General features: G+C 34.4%; 2 protein-coding genes across 2 annotated transcripts; one reads left to right on the top strand and one right to left on the bottom strand.

Moving 5' to 3' along the window:
• The first annotated feature begins 2,834 nt into the window (after positions 1-2,834).
• On the top strand, positions 2,835-8,668 carry LOC104231682 (endoglucanase 2). Its single transcript, XM_009784718.2, has 7 exons — positions 2,835-3,179; positions 3,302-3,539; positions 4,686-4,969; positions 5,934-6,371; positions 6,506-6,647; positions 7,365-7,531; positions 8,033-8,668. The coding sequence occupies exons 2-7, from the start codon at positions 3,326-3,328 to the stop codon at positions 8,363-8,365; spliced, it is 1,578 nt and encodes a 525-aa protein (XP_009783020.1). The 5' UTR covers positions 2,835-3,179; positions 3,302-3,325; the 3' UTR covers positions 8,366-8,668.
• Positions 8,669-10,430: 1,762 nt separating this feature from the next.
• LOC104231681 (cytokinin riboside 5'-monophosphate phosphoribohydrolase LOG1-like) lies at positions 10,431-14,692 on the bottom strand. The gene is made up of 7 exons (XM_009784716.2): positions 14,311-14,692; positions 13,319-13,416; positions 13,183-13,213; positions 12,279-12,378; positions 11,932-12,002; positions 11,123-11,266; positions 10,431-10,752 (listed from the first exon to the last, which is right to left on the bottom strand). Exons 1-7 carry the CDS (start codon positions 14,455-14,457, stop codon positions 10,654-10,656), a joined length of 690 nt encoding a protein of 229 aa, XP_009783018.1. The 5' UTR covers positions 14,458-14,692; the 3' UTR covers positions 10,431-10,653.
• Between the last annotated feature and the right edge of the window lie 323 nt (positions 14,693-15,015).

The following is a 15,015-nucleotide window of genomic DNA, read 5'->3' as shown; positions in this document are numbered from 1 at the left end:
TGGGGCCCTCGATAATTGTATATATTAAAATACTTAGATTTCGGGACAGGCCGTTTAGCAAGTTTCACGGCCATTTTCCAAAATAACAACGCGTTAGTCTCTTTAGGCGCGTACTTTAAATAATATTACCTTCTTAAACCCGGGTGCACATTTATATGACCCAAATCCAAATCTCAACAAAATCGAAATATGTCGATGATCACGGGTACATTGATTGTGACGTGGTTCGAGATGCATTTCCATGACATTGCGTTTCTTTTTTTAAATAATGAATGAGACGAGCCTCGACAAATAAAATACATAAGCTGCGGGGCCCTCTATAAGTGTTTGTAAAATTCCTTAGACTTCGGGATGAGCTATTTAGCAAAAGTTCACGGCCTTCCCCAAAAATGATAATACGCTAGTCGCTTTAGGCGCGCCTTTAATAATTTACTTTCTTAAACTCGGGTGCACATTTATGTGACCCAAATCCAAATCTCAACGGAGTCGAAATGTGTCGATAACCACGGGTACATTGATGTGACGTGGTTCGAGATACGTTTGCACAACGTTGCAATTCTCTGTTAAAATAATATTGATAATAATAAAACGGTTAAAAGTTAAATTTGCACATAAGTTCATAATTGTATAAAAATCAGATAATTAAGCCGAATATGACAGTTGAGCGACCGTGCTAGAACCACGGAATTCGGGAATGCCTAACACCTTCTCCCGGGTTAACAGAATTCCTTATCCGGATTTCTGGTTCGCGGATTGTTAAACAGAGTCAATATTTTCCTCGATTCGGGATTCAACCGGTGACTTGGGACACCATAAGTGGCGACTCTGAAATAAATAAATAAATCCCGTTTCGGTTGTCCTTTAATTGGAAAAACTCCCTCTGCGCCCCGTTGCGGTGGCGCGGGTGAAAAAGGAGGTGTGACACCGTGCACGTTCTTATCATTTATATGGCGAGGATGAGTGATAGAGCATGAAGGGTGGTGCCGTACATGTTTCTATTATTTATATGGTCAGGTTGAGCGATAAAGCACGAAGAGTGATGTCGTGCACGTTCCTATTATTGATTACCTGGTGAGGTTGAGAGTAAAAACACAAAGGGTGATGTCGTGCATTTCCTGTTTGCTGTGTTTATTATTATTTCTGGTTCAAGGTGTACTAGCTGTTTAAATTCCTCTATTGTTGTGATTCTTTATCTTGCAACCCCCTTAGCATGCTTCCCCTCTCGTTAATATCTGCTTAGCTTCTGTTACTTGTTATTTCTGTTAGTATATGTTTTAATTGCACAAGTTTATGTATGTGTCTTGTCCTAGCCTCGTCACTACTTCGCCGAGGTTAGGCTCGGCACTTACCAGTACATGGGGTCGGTTGTACTGATACTACACTCTGCACTTTCTTTACAGATTTCGGTACTGGAGCGTGTTGACCCGAGTGGAGCTGCTGCCTTCAGTCCAATAAGAGACCCAAGGTAGATCTGCTGGCGTTCGCAGACCCTGGAGTCCCCTTCCAGTTATTCTAGTTTCCTGTTTTCTTTTACTTCGAAAACAGTTGTATTTTCTTTCAGCCAGTATTTGTGGTGACTCTTAGAAGTTCGTGGATTGTGACACCAGATTTTGGGTAGTTGTGTACTAGTACTTGGATTATTATGAGACTTTGCACTCCTTTAATCTGTTTTGGTTTAATTGCTGTTATTTACTGATTTGATTAGTGGTTAGTGTATTATATCTCTAGCTGTTGGCTTGCCTATCGTTCGGAAAAGTTAGGCGCCATCATAATCTCGATGGTGGGAAATTTGGGTCGTAACAGTACTATTAACACAAGCGACTCTATAATAATATTAGATAAATACTTTATTTTGTCCAATTATATATTTGTATTAAGAAAGTCATTAAATATATAAGAATACTTAGCTCAAAATTCAGTCAGCTAGTTCAATTATTATGGTATATTAACTTTACATCATTGTAGGCATAAATTTGAAACACTAGATCTGTCTCAGTCAAATAAAGGTAAAATTTGAATTGTGCTACTCTTTTTCAAAAATATTAAAAGTTGGAGGAGTGTCAACTTTTGTTAATTTAGCAATACTTCATGGCAAGTTTAATCTTGAAATACTAAAATTTCCTTGAAATATTATGAATTCTTGAAATACTACAATTTCCTCTAACTTTAATATTTAGTGATAGTGAGACAAGATCTGTCCGCAGTCAGCACTCTACCAATCTGTCAAATGGCAATCACTAATTTCCTTTTTCTGGTAATTAACACTATTTGTGAGTAGCTTTCGATGCACATGTAGTACAAATCGACAAAGCACCGTACTAACATTTTTAGCTTAATAACAACTCAATCATTTGTATGGAAATTCTAAAATAAAGAATCCCAAAATTTTTAAATAAAATTTACAATTCAATTGAAATTCTCAAAGTAGTAGTTGTTTCATTCGATTCTTGAGGACCAAACTATTTACTTACTTTTTATACTTATAAATAAATCGTTTAATTATTTTACAGTAGTGTTTGACTATATAATTTTTATTTTCAAAAGATAAGTAAATAATTGTTTAATTATAGATCTAAAATAGCAACCAAGTCAACCATCATCAAGATTTATGTTGTGTGACAGAGATTAACCAGTACAATAATTTGTCTACTTTCTATTTTCAGAATTTTAATTTATATTTAAAATACTGAGAAATTGGTCAAATTAATTTCAATAAATCCATCAATTTGATATGGAAAATAAATTTACCCTCTTCACAAAATTCATACTTGTCCAAACTTGGTCAAGGATTTCATTACATTTTCAAAGGTTGTTGTTGGGGTGAGATTTCCCTAAAACCAAAGTCAATTATTTTCCTCCACAAATCTCGTTATTTAGATACTAATAATAACTCAAAAACAGCTTAATTAATGGCATTATCGTCATTCTCCTCAACTGTACGGAAAACATCTTGAATCTGAAGTTATATCATCTTCTTCTTCAGAAAAATTTGTCGGTGCCCTGTTCTATCACATCTACCTCAAATAACCAATTTCATTTTCCACAAAAATACTCCAAATTCTGCTTTTCTTTTTATTCCATTTACCTACATTGCCTATTTCTAATATTATAATTCTTCATTTTGTTAAGATCACATTTTCTTTTATCCCGCATTGCTACATGCGGGGATCATTAATCAGGTTTAAACATACCCTCTTCTCAATTTCTTCTTTTAATTGATATTTGTTTCAAAGTTTCAATTTTTATTAGATCTGAATGATAAAGTCCACATTTTTATTATTATTATTTCTTGATATTGCAGGTAATTTTGTGAGTGAATAAGGAAATGGGAGAGAAATCAAGAAAAGGAGGTTGGTGTGGTTGGATTATAGTTTTAATAGTGGTAGCAGCGGCTGCTGGAGCCATTGTTGTACTTGTTAAAAAGAAGCATAATGGTTCAAGCCCAGATGCTGCTCCTGTTCCTGGACCTCCTGGTTCTCCTACCAAGAAATATGCAGATGCTTTGAAAACTGCAATGCAGTTCTTTGATGTACAAAAATGTAAGGCCCCTTTTGATAGTTTGAAGTAATTTTGTGTTTTGTGCTCATTATTTAGATCCATGTTGAAACATTTTCATTTACATTAATGCAGCTCACTTGTTCGATACTGTAGTTTGTTTTAATTTACTTTCCTTTTTGTTGGATACACTTTGTCTTTTACTCTTGATCGTCTCCAGGATTTGTGTCATAATGACCTGGACTTTTCATATGGATGTTGCACTTTGTAATGTCTTGGTTGCTCATTTCTATATTTGTTAAAAAAATATTATTTACTGTAATTGCGGGCTAAACTCTTTAATTGAAGTGGAATTGTAATTTTCCTATTAAAGTTAGTGCAATGAACTGATCTGTAGCTGAGGCGCCTGTGCTGGTGTAGAAGGATTAGTAATAAGAATGTACCTTTTGGCAGTGAGGGTAGGGAACTTATTAGCTGTCTAAACTCTTTTCTCTTTATAATGTGGGACAAGGTTCAAATGTGTTGGTATCAACAGAGTTCCTTGATGAGGGTTTGGGAGGAAGCACATGGCCTTGTGTCTTTTGAATATGGAACAAGGTCTCAAGGTCACTGTATCAATTGAGCCTCCAATGAGGGGTTCGGTAAAGAGGTGCATAGTTCTTGTCTCCTTGCGATGTGAGACAAGGTCGTAAGGTGACAATCTAAGAAAATCACCCATTCGAGGGATTTGTCAAGATGTACATAGTCCATGTTCCCTCGAGAGCATCATCTAATGATGAATGGATCTGTCAATGAGTATTCTTGAGGTATTATTATGCCCACACTGGTGGGGTGGGAGCATTTCCCGAAAATACGCCTTGTTCAGTCACCTTATCACTTCCCAATGTGTGACAAGGTCCTATGGCGATGGCATTAACAGACACATTTCCTGTGACTGATTGTTATAAGTTTCTACTGAGGATGTTCCTATTATAATTTATTGTCATAGTTATATTACCATGACTTCAAGTACTGTCCAGATATTTTTAAAGATTGATCTTAATACATACTGAAATGTTATTGGTGACTGCCCTAACTTAACCTTGTTGCTTTACGTAACTTGTTTTCTTGGAGACTTGTTCTAGTTTTTGTTCTTTTAAATTTGTACGTTGGGCTCACTTTCTTAAGGGTAAAATCTCTTATTGTTTCAGCTGGGAAGTTAGTAAATAACAAAATATCATGGAGAGGTGATTCAGCTGTCAAAGATGGAAGTCCAGCAAAGTTGGATCTCAGTAAAGGAATGTATGATGCTGGCGACCACATGAAATTTGGATTCCCTATGGCTTACACTGCCACTGTGTTGTCGTGGGCCATCCTTGAGTACGGTGATCAGATGAAGGTTGTGGACCAATTGGAACCTGCTCAAGACTCACTCAAGTGGATTACCGACTACCTTATCAATGCTCATCCAAAAGATAATGTTCTTTATATTCAGGTTCTTGCCTCAATTTTCTCTTTCTCAAGTATGCTTTTCTTGCTGCTGCAGCATTCAAGACTTATAGGCTTGCTGGAATGTTGAACTTTGGTCTTACTTTAGGAAGACTACTGATATTTAGAGATTTCTGTTATGAAACTTCCTTGTTCTTCGTGGAAACTATTTAGGAGAATTCATCTTAAAGTGAAAACAAGAAAATTTCCCGAGTCTAGGTCATTGTGAGGGAGAGTAAGTTTGCCTAATGTGTTTAGTAAAAGAGTGCATGTAGTATATCATTACAGTTCTAATGATGCAGAGAGTGTCCTTATTTCTTGCACTTTGCCTCGTATCTATATTGTTAACTATTCTATGTTCACGTTTTACAATTTTGTTAATGATGGCCTGTTTGCTAAGTGCTTAGTTGCTTGCAACATATAATACAAGTGAAGTGACAAGAAGTCGGTAAGTATTTATAATGTGAAAAGAAGGCCCAGTTATAAAAGGCATGCCACTTAAAATGCCATAAACATAGAAACGTTTAGTCAGATATCCTTATCAGTAAAAGATGAACTATATATATTTTGATTCTTAAAAGATGAAGAACTATATTATTGAGTAGAAAATGACAAACCTCTAATATCCTACAGGAGTATCTTCAAATTACTATCAAAGTTTGATTGTCATGCATTACGGTATACTTAATACTCTTTTAATATGAATTAATAATTCTGTACTAATCAAGGATGGCTAAGCTTCATATCATCTCAAGCATACTGTCCATTTGTAGACCAACATGACGTTTCCATTTCCTGTCAATATTATATAGGAGAGTTTAAGTTTGCATCAAGTGATCTGGTTCAGATTATATTTAACTCTTTTAGTTGTTTAACAATTGCTTTTTCTGTTTTTGAACGTCAATCACGGTGATGTTTCATTTGATCACATGTACGTGAGTGTTTGTTTCACAAGCTCGACTCTTTGGCAGGTGGGTGATCCTGATGCCGATCATAAATGTTGGGATAGGCCCGAGGATATGACTGAGGAGAGGCCTCTTATTCAGATAAATGCTTCTGTCCCTGGGACTGAAGTCGCAGCTGAAACTGCAGCAGCTATGGCTGCAGCATCCCTGGTGTTCAAGTCCAGTGACTCGGCATACTCAAGTGATCTTCTTAAGCATTCTAAACAGTTATTTACTTTTGCCGACAAATATAGAGGTTCCTACAGCGAGAATATTCCTGAAGTCGCAACATATTACAACTCAACTGGATATGGGGATGAGCTCTTGTGGGCAGCAAGTTGGCTATATCATGCAACTGGAGATCAATCATATTATGATTATGCGACTGGGAAAAATGCAGATTCTTTTGGTAATTTTGGAAATCCAACTTGGTTTAGCTGGGATAATAAACTAGCTGGTACTCAGGTATTCTATTTTATATTGGTATATATAAGCAGTGTGTGTTTTGGATGTGAATTACTCACTTTGTTTTTCATGTTTTACACTTGAACTATTCAAAGTAAACAAATTGAATAAGTCAATGACTGCTTTAATTGCAGGTTCTTTTATCGCGGGTCAGCTTCTTTGATTCGAAAGGCACCTCAAACTCGGAGACACTTCAAGAGTATAGGAAAACTGCAGAAGCCGTAATGTGTGGTCTCCTACCGAAATCTCCAACAGCAACATCCAGCAGAACTGATAGTATGCCCCATCTAACCTTAGCTCTATTTTTGTTCTTCCTGTTTTCTTCCCTATCAACACCTTTCTATGAGTATTGAGCAGATACTTGCAATTTTATTTGGAGTGGCTGACTTGCATAAGTCAATATAAAACGAGTCTATGTTTACAGATTGAACCTATGTTTTTGTCCTATTTTCCTCTCTGTCATGGCTTGTGATATAGAAGACAAATTCACTATAAGTAATGATTGAAGCATAAATCGAGAAACGATGTCTGAGTAGTAAATAGAAAAGCTGAAAATCTGCACCTAACCAGAACTAAATGCAATGAAGTAGAGATAAGAAACTACAGACATTCAACTTTTTTTTTAAAATTCTGTTGAGGCATTAACTTCATGAAGTCCATAGATCTAAAACAAAATTTTTTATGGTCTTTATACCACTTTGACTGATGGCTGGAAAAGTACTATCTTCTTCTCTTCTCATTCATTATATTTAGTAAGGAAAGAAAACTGATTGTGGTTTTAACTCTATCATGAAGCCTGTCTTAATCTTTTTCCTAAACCCTTTACAACATCCGTCTTGTAAGGAAAGATATGAGCTTAAAAGGGTAATTGTACTGAATGGTTAATTATTTCATTTAGTTCCACTCTCATTTCAAGCAAATGTTAAGAACTCATTTCATTAGTTTACTTGTAACCTAGTCTTTGTTACTCATTTCAAGCAAATGTTAATGCAGGTGGTTTAATATGGATAAGTGAATGGAACGCATTGCAGCATCCTGTAGCTTCTGCCTTCTTAGCTGTACTGTACAGTGATTACATGCTCACTTCTCGGACTGCAAAAATAACTTGTAATGGAGACGCATATACACCGTCTGATCTGCGGAAGTTCGCCATCTCCCAGGTACACTTCTTGGTCTTTTTACTTACTGAGAAGATTTTTTTTTCTTTGGATATTTGATCTTATGTTTTATCAATAAGCATCCAACAACTATGTCTTAATTCCAAGCACGTTGGGGTGGATCCGTTATATGAATCCTCAATCATGTTGCTTCATTTAAGTGCATCTCGATCCAATATCATGTAAAAGAAAATTTAAAACAAAAATAGAAGTACTAGAGTTTTCTATATTTACTACTGTCATTTAAATTTCTGATAGGACTAATAGACTTCTAGAAAACATTGGACCTGAAATAAGCGTACTAACATGACTAAAACTTAATTCTAACTAATTCGTGTTTCCTATAATCTTTTTCTTCCATTGTTCCTATTTTTTGCTAGGTAAAACTTAATTCCAACTAATTGGTGTTTCCTATATAGATCTTTTTCTTCCATTCTTAAATTTGCTAGGTCTGATTTTGAATTTACAAGCTTACGATTTTGGAAATATACCCCATCTTTGTAGGCTGATTATGTATTGGGTGACAATCCATCGAAGATGAGTTATCTCGTAGGGTATGGTGACAACTATCCACAATATGTTCACCATAGAGGGGCTTCCATTCCTGAAGACGCTGATACCAGTTGCAAAGATGGTTGGAAGTGGCTAGATTCGACTGAACCTAATCCCAATGTTGCGACTGGAGCTCTTGTTGGTGGACCATTTCTTAATGAAACATATATCGATTCAAGGAACAATTCAATGCAAGCAGAGCCAACCACATACAATAGCGCTGTCATTGTTGGCCTTCTTTCTGGTTTGGTTACCACTTCCTCTGTGGTTCAATCTTTCACCTGAGGTGATAGCCTTCACGCGTGTGCCACCTCGTGTTGTCTTCTACAGTATGTAGCTGCATACATAATTTTTTTATTTCTTGTAGCTCCTTGAACACATATATATAGGTGCATTATATATCTGTGTGTGTTAATGTTCGTGTGTACACATTACCTGCTCTATGTTACTAGTATTCGATTTACGCGCTCAACTGGCATATGAGTTTTTGCTGTATTAGTTTGCTCAAAAACATTATGCACTCTCTTGTTTTTCATCGCGTTAAAATTGCTAGATATGAGAGTTCCTATGATGGATTTAGAGGAACTAGTTCTGAGTCTTTTTTGTTATTGCAAATACTAGTTTGGCCATCAATATAGCTTTTTAGTAGGTAGTCGAGTGTGTGTCTTCCCCATACCAGTAGTATTAGTAGTTAGCTTTGTATTCTATTACTGATAATCTCTATTATTACATGTTGAGCATTCCACTTATTTTCTTATTATCTTGTTGTGGTTAGTGCTTGTTGCTACTCCTTTCTTCTCATCTTTCCTTGAGCCGGGGGTCTATCGGAAACAGTTTCTCTACCTTCAAGGTAGGGGTAAGGGCTGCGTAAACATTACTCCCAGATCCCACTTGTGGGATTATACTGGGTTTGTTGTTGTCATTCCACTTGTTTTCTTATTATCTTGTTGTTCTTACTGCATGTTGTTACCGCTTTCTTTTCATCTTTCCTTGAGTCGGGGGTCTATCGGAAACAGCCTCTCTACCCGGGGGTCTATCGGAAATAGCCTCTCTACCTTCAAGATAGGGGTAAGGTCTGCGTACACATTACCCTCTCCACACTCCACTTGTGGGATTATACTGGGTTTGTTATTGTCATCCGTGTAGCTTTATTTTGATCGAAAAGAACAAGAACCAATCTCAGACCCCACTTTGTTTTTGCCGTTTAATCTTGTCTTCTAGTCCAAACACAGTCCATTGAGAACATCTTATGAAACATGATTTGATTTTTCATGAAAGTTGAATTCAAACTGATGTGAAACCGACCAGAGGCAAACATAGTACATACGTGCCACTCCACAGTGAAGCTAAGCTAATCCCAATATCTGAAAGTGTATACATATGATTGAGTAAAAAGAGCAGCTTTTAAAGAAAGTAGCAGAAGATGATATGTTTTTATGTTGGGTTCCAATCACTATACCAACTAAGTAGCAAAATGGAGTGGTCTGTCCACATATGCAGTCCACTGTTTTGATGTAACCTTATCTTGTTTCTAATTTGGTATGCTACTGTAACCATTATGCATGTGTTAAAAAGTTGAGAAGGGACACTGTGTTATGTTGTGCTCTCACAAGTGTTATTCACACAAGGCAAACATAGTATCCCTTATCTTGGTTTTTGTATTGCTTTTGCATTTTGTTGTTGGAACTCAAGTCTCTTGCTTTAGTCAAGTTAAAGGCTAGATTCATCTGCCCTATCCTGTTCTGTTCTTGTTCTACTATTCAATAATGTCAACTAGTTAATCAAACACATGTTTTTTTGTGTGTCTAAATTGCATTAATCAATCCATCAACTGTCTCAATTCCAATTAGGTGGAGTCGCTTATTCATCATAACTAGACTAATTTTACACCACTGTCAACCTATTGCAATCTTCAAAAAAGAGAATAGCACTTCAGATTCCACTTGTGAGATTATACTGAGTTTGTTATTTTGTTGTTTTTGTAATTATGAATACTATCTACAGTTCCTCATGAATCGTGACGTACATCTTTCTCTCGAAGTTCTTATCTCATGCACCTGTACTTAAAAAAAGAAATTTACAAGTACTAATGTATACGTCAAATTAATTTTTGTATAATAATAGTGGTATCTAGATTAACTTGTATCCGTATCGACTATTATATTGAATATAACATAATGAATTAAGAATTTTACATTGGGTGAAATGTAAATCCAATTACGGAGAAGGCCAAGAGATAAAAATAAATATGACTCGTGCAAATAACAGGGTTTGTTCCAAAATAAAGATCCATTAATACTAATAAAGAAGTTTACACTTTTTACATTAGAGGAAACACAATCAATAACTATAAAGTGACAAAGGAATTAGTGTACATAAACAACAATCATATACAAACAGAAATACAATTACTTGTACTACATCAACCTCTCCTGTTTAATCAGGCTTTGATTAGCCTAATAGACAAAATGAATCAACACTAAACAAAATAATTATGTAATATTTTTTTCTGTAAACTAATGATCAACAGCTAGTTAAAAGTGCTGTATTATCTAATCCAATTTTTTGAAGTGTCAACGAGCAATTTCCAATTTTGTAGTTGTGTAGCCTAGTTGTTGCTCCATTTCCCAACTTAATTTTGGTGCCACTCCATTATGCTTCGGAACATAATCCTACATAATTAAACACATTTAACATGTTACAACAACAACAACAACCCAGAATAATCCCACTTAGTGGGGTCTGGGGAGGGTAGTGTGTACGCAGACCTTACCCCTACCCTGAGGTAGAGAGGCTGTTTCCAAATAGAACCCCGGCATCCTTCCCTCCAAGAACTTCCCACCTTGCTCTTGGGAGACTCGAACTCACAACCTCTTGGTTGGAAGTGGAAGTTGCTTACCATCAGAGCAACCCCTCTTGCCCAAATAGACCCCTCTTGCTTAACATGTTAAAATAGGAAAATTAACAAATACTAATTCAAGATTTTAAGTCAGTAAATACATAATATCATTACGCCGTAGCGTGATGAATTATGAGTAGTACCTCAAGCTTTGACATGAGTTCGTGGGCAGTTGGGGCAGAAATAATTATGTGACGGGCAGAAGGTGTGACGAAACCTTCATCAACAGCTTTGTCTATAAATGACAATAATGAATTGTAGTACCCATCTACATTAAGTAAACCTACCTGCATTTACGTACAACACAAGTTAATTAGAAAATTTAAGAGAATAATTCTTATGGTCCTAGATTAATTTAAAAAAAGAAAATACTAAAGTCGGTCCATATTATCTGTTTTTTAAAGTTTTAAATATTCTTAGAAGACTAAAACAATGTTTAATCGCCTTAATCATAAGAGTATTTGTGTAAACTATCTTTAATCTTTCCACAAACATCTCACTTTATTAACACTTCACTAATAGGCACAGGGGCGGAGCTACAGAGCTGGTACGGATTCAGCCGAACCCCGTAGCTTTTGTTTAAATCTTGTATTTATCTTTTAAAAATTCATTAATTATGTACAAATATTTATTTAGAACTCAGTAATTTAAAGGAATCAGACTTCCGAACTCATAAGCTTGAAATTCTAACTCCGCCTCTAAATAGGCAGTCCACAATCGTGTAAATATGAAAAATACTACTACTAACAAATTACTTCTTTTTTCTAAAACGACAAATATCTTGAAATAAATTCAGTTTATCGAAACAATTAATATTTATGACCGAATATTATAATTTATAAGTTGATAAGCGTTTATTAGCCAAAAGCAAAATAGTGCTATAATTATTAGTCATCAGTCACTTATTTTGTCGTTAAAAACAAAAACAGAGGATTAAGACAAGAAATCATACTGGTTTATCATGAATGCCTAATTGAGCCCAAGTGATGACTTCTAAGAGTTCCTCTAATGTCCCATAGCCACCTGCAAACACGATTAAGATGAGATTAATTTAGGATTAGCTGTTTCCCAATTAGCGACTAATTTGAATTATTAAATGTAAATGACAAACCTGTTTTTTACTGTTTCCGTATTTGTGAACATTTTGGTTTGTCCACTTACGTAATTGAATGATACGTGTGAAAATTGATATGATATGAAAGCAACTAAAGACTTTGATAATTACTTTTTTAAATCAAGATTTAATAAAGAATAAATAGTTAAGTAAAATGTTTAAATTTCATTTAAAAAAGGATTAACCTGGTAAGGCTATAAATGCATCAGCTTGCCTTGCCATTTCTGCCTTTCTTTGGTGCATCCCTGAGACTGCCCTCACTTCTCCAACACTCTCTCCTGTAATCTGTAAAAATAAAATAATATTAAAAATCACATTATGAAAGTCTAGTCTAATATAAATTTACACAAAAGATATGTGGTAATAGATTTATCTTTTACATGTGAAAATTTAAAAAGTTTAGAGTTAGCAAATAAGCGAATTAGGTCAAATTTGGGCAGATAAAATCAATAAATGAATCATGATCCGATTCATCCCAAGTTTGTTTGGTTGAAAATAAAGTCAAATGACAGGTCATAACTCAAGTCGTGCAACATGACCTAATCTACCTTCCTTTTTATTTTATTTTTTGAAATATATTTGAAAACCAATATTATATTTTTCTTAAATTATTAGCTAAAAATCTTCTAAATTTACACTATTTTCAATCGCTATTGATGATTTTTCATGTTAGGCTCGCATTATGATCAGTTAGTAGTATACTACTTGACTTTTTTTTTTTTTTTTACCTAATAGTTTGATCGGTCATTTTAAATTCAATAAACCAATAAACGAAACATATTACAACACGTATAAACTTGGACGTATTTGGTACGTTACTTGAAAATAGATTAATCTTGTCACCTTTAAAAAAAATCCAACTAGATAATTGTCGTAGACATTTTGACCATAACAATTTGCTACTAGTACTAGTAGATGAGAATGGTCAATATTTGACTGGTAAATATGTCAAGAAAAAACAAGAAAGTACAAAAGTATTGTACCAAAACCATTAATATATCCAAAATATATGTACTACTCAACAATAAATGGAGCACATAAATATCTATAGTGATAGTTGCTGTTTTAAAAGGTACAAAGACAAATTACCTCTCTTGGCATAAGAGTTTTAGGAATTACCCTGCCCAAAAAAAAAAAAAAAACACAGAGGAGATTTAATTATTGATAAGATTTTAATAATAAAACAAAAAACAAAATAAATGGATTTTAAAAAAAATATTGGTACCCTAACACGTGGCGGCCACCATTAAAAACTGCTTGAGAGACTAGACCCATTAAGCCAACACTTCCACCTCCATAAACCAAGTCGATGTTCCTTTCAACCTGCCAAATATTATAATTTATTTTATATTTTTAATTAAGACAAGTGTTTTTTTAAATATATTTTTAATTTGAACAAACATTACTTGTCTGAATTGCTTACTCCACTAAATTCAACGTGAATCCCATTTAAAAATAATTACTTCACGTTAATCTTACTCATCACCAACTGTTTTAATTTTGTAACACCAAATTAATCCAACCTGATTTCTTAATGCAAAACTTATAAATAAAAATGAAAAAAAAGAAAGAACAAGAACAGCAACAGCAGAAAGGGGAAGATTGACTTGTATTATATACCACTGCTGAATTGCTTAAAAGTTTATGCTATAGTACAGAAAATACACATAATTTGATGCTGAATCTCATAATGCTATTGCAACAATAATCCACTGATATTATTTTTAGTTAAATTCAGCTTTCTCCATGTTAATAAAGTTTCTTCATAATTAATCGTACAGTTGAAAATACAAGTACATAAATAATAAATTCTACTAGTAATTAGTTTCTTCCATGCATATTGGGAAATCACATGAATTTCAAGCAAAATTGTTGTTTGTTTAAACACAAAGTATAAGGATGGAAAAATAAGTGTATTCAACATTCAGAGAGTTAGTATATTTAAAATGAGCGTGATCTTATTATATATGTATTTTAAATATTTTTATATGTATAAATATTTTGAGCCGAAAGTGAGCAATAGTAAAATTATCTGCATGTGACTTATAAGTCATGGAGTTCAAGCGATGGAAGCAACCACTAATAATTGTATTAGGGTAGGCTGTCTACGTAACACCCCTGAAGTGCGACTCATTCCCGAACCCTATACAAGAATACCTTGTGCACCGGATTGCCCTACGATCGTAAAGAAAATGAAAAAGAACAGAGAAAATATACCAGTTGGTTGGCAAGTTGAATAGCAGCAAGCTGATAACTAGGTTTATTGCCAGGACTACTCCCACAAAAAACACATATTCTCTTAAATCTTGAAGGCTTTGTGAGCTGAGAAGAAGGGTTAATTTGTGTTTGGTGATTATTTTCCATAAGAGGAAATTAGATTTCTCTGCTTTTAATTCCTTTCTTTCTGATTGTAAGTCAGTAAGTATCAAAGGAAAAGAGAGAATTAAAGAGGAGCAAAAGGAATTTAAGTTTATGTGGAAAACAAGGTGTTTTGTTAAGAGGAATTTAAAGTCAGCAAGTTTTCTTTGAATTGGAAGCAGAGGAAGTAATAGGCAAAGAGAGAATATTGTGATATTTGAGAAGAGATGCTATGCTACTCGGTCTTATTATTGGTCCTTTTTTATATCCATAAAACCCATCCACTTTCCGCCTATAACTTTTGATCATTCAATTTACCCATGTTTTGGGACTTGGATATTCTTTATTAAATTACAAAAAGTAAAAGATGACAGTTACCGTCAAACCTCTGTGTAATAATTTTATTTTTAGCTGTTATAATAAAATGTTGTTATAAAAAATACATATATTATAGAAGAATTAACTCAAATAATCGCTCACCCAACAACGCAAACTAAAAATAACCGATAGAAGTATAATATAATCATAGTTTATGATTATATGTGTATAATTATGTATAACCAA

Source organism: Nicotiana sylvestris, chromosome 4 (assembly GCF_000393655.2).
Source record: "Nicotiana sylvestris chromosome 4, ASM39365v2, whole genome shotgun sequence".
Lineage (NCBI taxonomy): Eukaryota > Viridiplantae > Streptophyta > Magnoliopsida > Solanales > Solanaceae > Nicotiana > Nicotiana sylvestris.
Note: the sequence above shows the minus strand (reverse complement) of the source record. Positions and strands in the feature narration are given on the sequence as shown.